This window comes from Mustela erminea, chromosome 20 (assembly GCF_009829155.1).
Source record: "Mustela erminea isolate mMusErm1 chromosome 20, mMusErm1.Pri, whole genome shotgun sequence".
Classification (NCBI taxonomy): domain Eukaryota; kingdom Metazoa; phylum Chordata; class Mammalia; order Carnivora; family Mustelidae; genus Mustela; species Mustela erminea.
The window spans coordinates 16974408-16984496 of record NC_045633.1 but is presented as its reverse complement, the minus strand read 5'-3'; the positions used below and the strand labels follow the sequence as shown (position 1 = coordinate 16984496).

The 10089-nt window shown below is 56.9% G+C and overlaps 1 protein-coding gene across 5 annotated transcripts in view; it reads right to left on the bottom strand.

The window, feature by feature from the left end:
* Positions 1 to 3839: 3839 nt before the first annotated feature.
* The window catches only part of USP7 (ubiquitin specific peptidase 7), a 62399-nt gene continuing 56149 nt past the window's right edge, over positions 3840 to 10089 (bottom strand). For 4 of the 5 annotated variants that reach the window (XM_032326886.1, XM_032326889.1, XM_032326887.1 and 1 more), the window contains 9 exons: positions 9563 to 9630; positions 9007 to 9115; positions 8840 to 8917; positions 7992 to 8092; positions 6877 to 6976; positions 5897 to 6016; positions 5671 to 5742; positions 5442 to 5532; positions 5019 to 5167 (listed from right to left, as the gene is read on the bottom strand). In XM_032326886.1, the coding sequence (XP_032182777.1) occupies positions 5061 to 5167; positions 5442 to 5532; positions 5671 to 5742; positions 5897 to 6016; positions 6877 to 6976; positions 7992 to 8092; positions 8840 to 8917; positions 9007 to 9115; positions 9563 to 9630 (846 nt within the window). In that variant the 3' untranslated portion in view covers positions 5019 to 5060. Of the gene's footprint in view, positions 5168 to 5441; positions 5533 to 5670; positions 5743 to 5896; positions 6017 to 6876; positions 6977 to 7991; positions 8093 to 8839; positions 8918 to 9006; positions 9116 to 9562; positions 9631 to 10089 lie in introns of all 5 variants that reach the window. The other variant, XM_032326885.1, reaches the window with a different exon arrangement.

Here is a 10089-nt window from a genome sequence, read left to right as displayed (position 1 = left end):
GCTTGCCGGTTTGGACTGGGACTCTCGGGGGGCTCTGTGGCCGGGAGCGGTCCGTCCTAGGACAGGTTCACCGTGCGTGCTTCGCGGCTCACGATGCCTCGGGCACCGGGGTTCGGGGGCCTGCATTAGTGGCCTGGCTCCGCCGTCACCGAACCCTTCTTCGGAGGCTGTGGGCCCGAGGTCCTGCGCGGCTCTGGCCAGCACCCAGCCAGGAGCCCATCAATTGCTCCCTGGGCCTTTCTGACTCCGACTATGCGGTATAAGAAAATGTCATTCGTAGACTTAAAAATCAGGAGATTCACAACGGAAATCCAGACGTCGACTTCTTTTAAATCCCAGCGTAGGTCCAGCTGCACAGACCCCTCCCCAGCAACAGTGCGGCGAAGTAAACCGCTGTCCGTGGGGCTCAGCCCCGGCACTCCCCACCGTCCCATGATCCCAGGGCCTGCTCCCCGCCTTGACGAGGGCTCCCACCCCAAGGGGCCTCAGTGGTCGCGTCCCGAAATCTCACTACAGGATCAAGCTGGGGGATGGCGACCTCCTCCTCCCAGGGCACAACTTCCCCTGAGGGCCACTGGAGCAGTGTGGCCACAAGGGCCAGGGGCTGAGAGACCCACCTGGCCTTGGGATGCTGCAAGCCCTCCTCACCGCTACATGGGAATGGCCCTGCTCCTTCCCCTCCAGACGGCGGGCTGGGAGCACCCAGGAAGTGGGAGGCTGAGGGGGTCAGCCCTGCACTTGGCAGGCGAGAGCCCAGCCAGGCAGCACAACCCGGTCACTGGGCTGCACGGCGGCAGCATGGCGTGCTTCACAGTGACGACTGCCGGAGGACAGCTGACCGTTCTCTTACCCACTCTCTCCCGGGAGCGTGGCCAACACCCGAAGATAGGACAGGGCCCCACCCCCATATGCAGGGGCAGGCTGGAGGGTGTGTGCTGGCTGGGGGCAGGCAGGCTAAGGAGCTAGGGAGCCTCTGTCAGCTGGGGGCCCACCACTTCCAGGAGCGCTCGTGGAAGCTGGGCCACCGCCGGTAGCTGTGGACACCCAGGCCGAGCCAGTCTGTGTGGGCAGAGATGAGGAGGTGAGGGCCCAGGCTGGGGTTGAAAGCACGCACCCCGGGCAGCAGCCAGACACGGCCCTGGACCCATCTTTGCCGCCCGCCCACTGCGAGGCGGACTCTGTGAAAAGGAGCCTGAAGGGTCGCTTCACCGGTGAGGAAGGGAACAGGTAAGTGCCATGGGGGCTCCGCGTGTACTTTTCCCTCCCAACATCGTAACACATTTTCCTCTTAGAGACTGATTTATGAGAGAGAACGCGCAAGCGATCGCACAAGCACAGGGAGCAGGAGGCAGAGGGAAAAGCAGAGACTCTGCTGAGCAGGAAGCCCAACGCAGGACTCGATCCCAGGACCCTGCGATCATGACCTGAACCAAAGGCATAAGAAGCTGAACCGACTGAGCCACCCAGGCGCCCCGTTTTATCACACCTTTGCGCCTTTACCAGCTCCGGGCAGACGGTGGTGTGCACACGCATGCCCACTCCTGGATCCCTGCATCGGTGGGTAGACCTGCAGGGACCCACCCTACAGTTCTGCTCTGACCCCTCGGGAAGCCCCCGTGGGCCTGGCTTCAAAGCCTGCCACAAAGGGCCGCAAAGGGAAAGGTGGGAAAGAGCAAGTCCGCACAGGCTCCGGTCCCCGCTGGCAAGGCCCCGTCTTACTCTGCTCCCATCCAGTGAGAGCCCAAGAAGGCTCTGCACTCACGAAAAGGTCAGGCAAACCCACTAGGTTTTAGTTTGTTTTTTTTTTTTTTTTTTTTTTTTTTAAGATTTTATTTATTTACTTGACAGAGATCACAAGTAGGCAGAGAGGCAGGCAGAGAGGGTGGGGGGAAGCAGGCTCCCGGCTGAGCAGAGAGCCCGATGCAGGGCTCGATCCCAGGACACTGGATCATGACCTGAGCTGAAGGCAGAGGCTCCAACCCACTGAGCCACCCAGGTGCCCCTGTTTTAGGTTTTAAGTAGAGGCTCCAAGTGAACCAACTGCTGGAACAACCCATAACATGGGGAAAATCGGGCTAGCACAGCCTTTTCCAGCGGCGCCTGGGTGGCTCAGCTAAGCATCTGCTTTGGGCTCAGGTCATGATCCCAAGCTCCTGAAATGGAGCCCATTGGGGATCCCTGCTTCTCCTTCTCCCCCTGCTTATGTTCTGTAAAATAAATAAAATCTTAAAAAATAAAGTGAATGGCTTTTCCAACACAGTAGAGCTCATTAACGACTTGCAGCAATTGAAGTTAAATTAAAAACCCACCTTCAGCCCCTTGGGTGGCACGTCCGGGGCTCAGCAGGCACAGTGGCTGCGGCTGAGGCCCTGGGCCCCACAGACACAGCAAGATGCAGGGAGACTGCGGGCCCCCAACTGGACTCCATGGGGGCACAAGGCTCTCACACGACGTCAGACACGGCCCCGTGGTGTCCGTCAGGGGCAAGGCCTGGTGCCAAGGGCGATCTCGGACAGCCGCTCCCGCACAGGCCGACCACTGACCGACCGCTCCAGCCACCACACGGCACCCCGGCTCCCAGCCCCTCCACGGCGGGGTAGGGAGGCTCTGAGCACCCTCGCCCAGTTTTATCGAGTTCTGCTGGAACCCAGGCTTCATAGGACGGGGTGGCCGCTCCCAGACTCGGGCAGCAGCGCTGAGCCGAGCAGAGACACTCGGGAGCTCCGCTCGGGCCCCCAGCACCAGCGTCTGTGCCGCAGGGCGCCTTCCGCACAGGTGTCCGTCCCCGACACCACGCACGCACCTCCGCCGCGCCTCAAAGCCAACAGGGACGCGCGGCAGGAAAGCCTTGGCCGAGGCCCGCCTGGGAAGACACAGTCCTGAGAGTCCGCTGTCCCGTGTCCCGAGACCGGGCCTTGGCGCTCTGAGCAAGGCCAGCAACGCAGTCCAAAGACGCCCCCGCAGCCCCCGTGGGACGGCGCTTCCTCCCTGCAGGGAACCCTCAGGGAAGGCAAAGGCAAGACTGGCACCTCCTCACGGTAAAGCAAGGCCGCTTCTCTCTGCCCACGGTGCCCACGTGCAGGTCACACTCACGTGCCATCACGTTCCCAAGGGACGCATCTGTCTGGGGAGTCGGATGGCCAACAGGCAGGAACGTCCTCAGGGTTTAGAATGAGCTGAAGGCAGTTCCACCCCGTGCCCCGAAGAACGTTGTATCAACTTGGATGCTCAAGCCCCCAGCTGGGAGGGAACGGACAAGTAAAAGCAGAACACGTCCACACTGCCGGCTCTTCGTAAGAACAGTCACTTAACAGCTTTGGGGACCACACTTGCCAGCTCCCCGACCAGAACCGAGCCACGGCCAAAGCGAAAACAGAAGATCGACCACGTAATGATGCTCAAAGTCATATACAGACAAAGGCCTCGCTGGCCTGGCCACACCCCTCCTACGGCAGGAGGGTTCGGGGCGCGCACGGGACGCCCCTGCAACGTGCCACCCGCGCGCCTCGGGAGACAGCTCCTGGGGAGCAAAGGCACACACGAGGCTGTGGAAACCTGGAAACCAAAGTCATTTTGAATCCAAGACCAGCGCAGAGCCCAGGAACCTGCGCGGACGGGTCCGGGCATCACTTCCCACCGTTCCAGTACTATTTCCAGCCGCCTCCTGTGTGCCCGGGTTCCTCCCGGAAAACCTCCTCTTACTTGAGCTTAAACGGTCCACTTTCGCCTCAAATGGAAGGCAAAATCCAAAACCCCCAGGAGACCAGGACCGTCCGTCAGCAACACGACCAGCAGGGGAGCAGAGACCTCCCTCAACCTCCACGCCACTCAGCGGATTGTAGGTTTTATAGAAAATTTTATTCAACATACAACATTTTCCAGCAAAAAGGCAATATACAGGAAGAGTTGGTGTACATTGCTGCTACAGAAACAAACAAAACTCCTGGAAAAGGATGAAAAATGAGTGTGATCTGCTGATTCTATTTTACTGCACTCAAAACTAGACACGCAGCCGGCATTAGCTCCAAAATAAAAGGAAACAAGCCTGGGACTGAAATAAAACTACACACAATGAGTATCAACATCAGTGAAAGTCACTTAAATGCACCCAACAAAGTCACCTCCTCCCAGTGGCAAATTGTACATGTTCATTCATTAAATATACAATTTCATTTCTCTCTCTTTTTTTTTCTTTTAACTTTTTTACAAAGTCGACAGCTTACTGACCACTAGTGAGCATGCCCTCTTTGCTAGAAGACCCTCCTTGTCTCATTCCGTCTGTTCCGCTTCGAGGAACTTCTACGGACACCCGCTGCACTGCTTGCAGGGACGGTGAGCTCGCTAGGCCTGCCGAGGGGCCGCAGAGCACACCTCCATCTGACCGGTGTTTCCAAGTGAACAGAAAGACCCGGGACCACCCGCCAGGCCCGCATCCGTATCCGGCGCCTCCACGGTGTGCGCGGCTGCGGAATGGTGGTGGCTGGCGGCTGAGACACGTTTACTGAGACCCAGGCAGCGGGAGGAGGACCGAGGAAGGGGGACAGTACACGCAGTGAAGGAAAGAGCACTATTTATTAGGTTGTGAGTTTCTCTGTTTTGCCTTTACAGATGCACAGAAGGTCATGGCAAGTAGAATGGAGGGAAACACGGCAGATGAGCCTCCACGCGAGCCCAGTGGCAGGGACCGCGACCCCAGGAAGGCAGCCGGGCGGCCTCCGCCCGCTGGGAACACACCAGAGGCCTCTCGCCAGAGCCTCGCGGCCCTCACCCCTTCCCCCCACCCCCATTATGCTGGCGGTCGCCTTGCACTGTGGTTACCGTAAAATAACTCTCATTGGCATCCAAGCTTTATAAAAACACCTTCATTTTGCTCAAAAAGGGCAGTCAATAGATACAGAGAAGCCAAACTGAACAGCCTCAACAAAATAAAATTAACATCAGCAGCAAACCCTCTTGCTGAAGACTTCGGACAGAGTGCACGTGGACCAAAGTTCTAGGCTGTTAAAAAGGGGCACACACCCACGCACGGCCCCTTGCCTTGCACACACTGGGTAAGGAAGTCAGTTATGGATTTTAATGGCCTTTTCCAGGTAAGTGTAGCGACTCCTCTTTGGGGCTTTGTTGAAGTGGTCGAGCCCTAGCCAAGGCCGAGGGTGAGACATGTTACCTGGTGGAGAGAGAGACACGGCTGAGACGGACGGAGAGCAGGCCCAGGAGCGGCAGGGCCAGCGGCCCTCAGGGCGGCTCCCGGGGAAGCTGGGACTCGCAGCCAAGCACCACCCACCCTCACGGAGCGTGCCAGTGGCTTCCCAGTGCGCCCTGCCAGGGAGCCACGACAACGTGACCGTGGCCACGCACCGCTCCTCCCTGCTTCACATGCACAGACGCCACCGGAACCCGCGGTGGGCCGCCCGCTGCTCGGCCCATGGAAGGGCGCTTACCAGGCTGAGGCTCAAAGTCTTTCAAGTTCACTTCATACTCATCCTCGTTGATGTACTGGTGTCGGCCCATCATCACAATGGCAAATTTAAACTGAAAGACAGAAGGGCCCTCCTCCGTGAACTCCGGTCACAAGCAAACGCTCACCTCTGGCCCAAGTCCCAGCTGCTTCCTGAGCCAAGATTTCTGAGCGCGGCCCGTACATCGCTCCCAAGTGCCCAAGGCACGTACCTTCTCGAACTCCTTTTCCTGGATGTCCAGCAGACTCTGAATCCGCTTCATGACTTCTCTGAAGTGCTCGCCCTGCGGACGGTGAAGGACACGTGTGCACACTCACCTGCGTGCGGCCCGCATGGACGCCAGCAGAGCTCCGCATCAGCCCAGCGGGCATGGGCGGCAGCACGAAGCCCGCAGCACCGGGGGCGGTGGGTCCTCGACCTCGCAGCCCGGCCCTCACCTGGTGTATCCTCAGCAGAAACGGAACCCCGAACGTCCCGAACACCTCCTTGTGGAAGTGCGCCACGGTGACAAGCATCTCGTTCTCCGTGTCTATGTCCACCTGGTCCAGAGGGATTTCCTGCGGACCCAGAGCAGACACGCAGCTGAGCAACGCGGTCCACGCACACCAAGGCCGCGTTCGCTTCCGACTCGCTGCTCCAACAACACAGCTGAGGCTTATCTTGGCCCAACACCACGTCCGAGTCTTGTGAGGATGAGACCTCAGAGGTGGAAGGCACCTGCATTTTTTTTTTTTAAAGATTTTATTTATTTATCTGACAAGTAGGCAGAGAGGCAGCCGGAGGGGGTCGGCGGGGAAGCAGGTTCCCCACTGAGCAGAGAGCCCGATGCGGGGCTCGATCCCAGGACCCTGGGATCATGATCTGAGCCGAAGGCAGAGGCTTAACCCACTGAGCCACCCAGGCGACCGGCATCTGCATTTTTTTAAGGAAACTCTGGGTCTGGAGAGACCAAATGACGTCACTGGAAATCCCAGCCACTCCTCCGTCAACACGGAGCCTCAGCTTCTGGCCAGATGTGCCTGTGGCCCGTATTCACTCCTGAGCACAAGCCGTCTGCGACCCTACATATACGGGGACCGCTGGCAGTCAGAGACACGGTGCCAGGAGCAGGGGAGGGCAGGCGGGGAGCTGTAGGGGAAGGGGACCGACATGCGCTGTGACACACGGCGGGGAGGGCCGCTCAGCTGCACACGCCTGAAGCGCTTCCAGAGGAGAATTCTACATTTTCTACATTATGTAAATTCCGTCACAATGAAACATTAACTTCTCAAAATGTGTAAGAGCAAAGCAGCTGCAAGCAACAGCCTCTACTGGTACCACGCATGGCACTGGGGCGGCACCCGCAAGTCAGTGCCGTTGGCGGAGGGAGGCGGGTGGCCGTCGCTCTGGCCAGGGCCCCACAGGGAGGGCCGGTTACCTCGATTCGAAACGTTCTACTCGTCGCCGGGGATAAGCACTCTAACAGCTCGTCTTCTTGGTGCACACCGATAATCTTGTAGCTTACAATCTCTAGCAGCCTGCACAGAACAAGGGGGGAGTGGACTACATCAATTTGTGTGAGAAAAAGGACTGATGAGTAGCTTCCTAAGAAGAAATTCTTTATCAAATAGCTATCGACAGCTGCTTATTTTCCTCCTCTTTAGAGAGCTGAAAGGTGCAAAGTGGGCATTGTCGGGGAGCACACGCACAACCCCGGACAACCCCAGTCGGCGGACCCCGCGTCCGAGGCAACGCGGCCCCATGCAACGCGGCCCCATGCGGGCGGAATGATGGAGCTGAAACCGAGCGTCCAGGAACCGCGTGCCCTGTGCCCACGATGGTTCCCAACTGGCAGGACTTGGAGTGTTTTGCTCCTGCACTCATTAGAGGATAAAGATCTCATTCTTTTCTTAATATCACGGAGCAAACGTTCCAGGAACCGAACAGCCCCAAGGCCTGTTTTGTCCTGGGAACAGACGGCAGGGCACCAGGACGAGCGGGCCCGACTCTGACATGAACCCTGCTCGCCGAGTCCGGGCTTCTGTCTCCAGGCGGAGAATCAGCTTCACGGGTCAGAAGCGCCTGGTTTTCTCAAACACAACTGAGAGCAGCTCTGCCCAGTTTCCGCTGATACTCACTTTAATCCTCTCTCCACTGTGTTGACTTTTTTTTTTTTTAAGGTTTTATTTATTTATCTGACAGGGAGATAGAAAGCACAAGAAGGCAAGGCGGCAGGCAGAGGGAGAAGCAGGGAGCCCGACACGGGGCTCGCTCCCAGGACCTGAGCTGAAGGCAGACGCTTTACTGACTGGGCCACCCCAACACCCCAGGCGTTGACTTTTCTACCCGAATCTCATCTTTACTACATCTTAGTAACGATCAGGAGACAGCGAAGGAAGGAAAAAAATATGGCTCAACTATAAAATATTTATACACTGCCACAGAAGCCAGGCCAAGAGCCGGTTTGCCCCTGTGCGCGCGTCCAGTAACACGGCCATGGGGCCCGGGGCCAGCACCTCCCCGGGGACGCCTCCGACTTCAGGAAATACTTGCCTAAGTTTCCCTGACGCCTTCTCCCCGAGCTCAACAGCCTTTTTACATTCTTCCAGCAGGTCCCGGACACACCCGTGCTTATCGGGATATAGTGTTATTTCCTAGGAAAGGGCAAGATGAAAGAAAACATAAGGGGGTCTCTGCTCACACACACCCACGTTGCTGGGAAGAGGGGAAACACTGCACGAGATGTTCACTTGTCCCCAAGACCCCCACGACATCAGGACACCCCCACCCTGAATGCCCCGATGCGTGCACTCTGTCCCCCGGCCCCACCCCAGGGGAGTTTAAGAAATGCCCCGTTGATGCCAAAAGGTGGCCATTCACAGGACAGCTTCTCAGGAAACTCCCCACACAGAAGGCCATCTCCTAGTCTGCTCTCTGAGCAAAGGGACATCGAGAGAGAGTGTCGGCCTCGACAATGACCAGAGTTGGACTGGAGGATGTCAGCCTATCAGATCCACCCAGGTGAGCATGTTTATGGCACATGGCGTGCACGGTCATTCGAAACTGGCCAAGCTACGAAGGTGAAGCGCTTGGGTCCGAGCAGGGACAGACCTCCTAGAGCCACCACCTCATGGGGGTAGGGTGCGCCCTCGGTTAACAGCGGGGGTCCGCATCCTCCACCCCCCCACCCCCAACCCTGCTCTCAGGCCCCTGCTGTTGCCCAGGGGGCTGGGCAGAGGCAGAAACGGTTTGAGAAGCAGTGGTGGTGGCAGGAGGGGGCAGAGGGCCACTAGCACCCTTCTTTCGTTGTTTTAGTTTTCAAGGGCTAGACAGACAAACACTGAACACACACCAATGAAAATAAAAATAAATAAAAATTCTTATCATTAAAAAGCACATACCTCTTCCCTAAACTGGCTATTTAACCAAATACACTTAAAACTTCGTCTGTTTTCAAAGTCTGTGATTTTCATCTTAAGCTGTTGAGAAAAGAGAGACCATCAGATATGTCTCCACAAAACCCAAGCCTGTCCTGACCACCCACGGTTATGGGAATTCAGACTCATACCTGCTGATAGTAAAGCTTCTTGGGTTGTCTAGGCTTGAAGAACTGTAGGAGATCTCTTAAAGTCCCTTCATAATTATGTCTAAGAGGGTTACCCGGGCCGTCCCTATAACTGCACAAGAAAAAAGCATAAAAACAAATGACTTGTTTACCTAAAATATCCGTGAGCATAAAACAAACCACTGCCCTTACGCCCAGAGCCAAAATGTAGGCCCGGCACAAGGCTTCCCTACACACTCCTGTTTCCAGAGCCCTGAGGGCCCCCGTGGCCCCACCTGTGCTCTCGGCATGGGGATACGGTGCGCGCGAGCCTAGGTGGGGTGGACCTGGCTGGACGCGCGGGAGACGCGGGGGGTCACGTATCCGTCGGGCTCTGGGTGAGGCCGCCCGTGTCTCGGACGTCAGGATGTGTGAGGTGACCACTCTCTATCGGAAACTAAGTAGGGGCATGTCAGGTGCCGCGGCCGCCCCACTCGTGGGATTAGTTCCACGATGTCCGGATCGACTCTGGAGAGCAGGCAGTACAGACCCTGATGTGAGGCGATGGGGCCCGCCTTACCCTTGAGACTTGAAAAACTGGAGCAACATGGGGTCGGTGTTGAGCCTCTGGGCCACTGTCTTTGCAACCTGGGAGGAAGAAGGGACCCGGAGTCAGAAAAGGCGGCTTGTGTTGAGAAGTGAACTGAGTGAGCCAATAAGCTTTACCACTAACTCTTTACCTAATGTTCTCAATAAAAAACTGTGATACAAACAGCTTGAATTTTCATGGCCTAAAAATCCACCACCTGCTGAGAATAAACCACTCCCCGGTGTATCCCCAGCAGTGCATCGGTGAAATTAGCTGTTAAAAAAGTATTTTTTAGGGGCACCTGGGTGGCTCAGTGGGTTAAAGCCTCTGCCTTCAGCTCAGGTCATGATCCCAGGGTCCTGGGATGGAGCCCCATGTTGGGCTCTCTGCTCCGCCGGGAGCCTGCTTCCTCCTCTCTCTCTGCCTGCCTATTTGTGATTTCTCTCTCTCTGTCAAATAAATAAAATCTTAAAAAAAAAAGGTATTTCTTAAAGGAAAAAAATCCCTTTAGCCTGAAA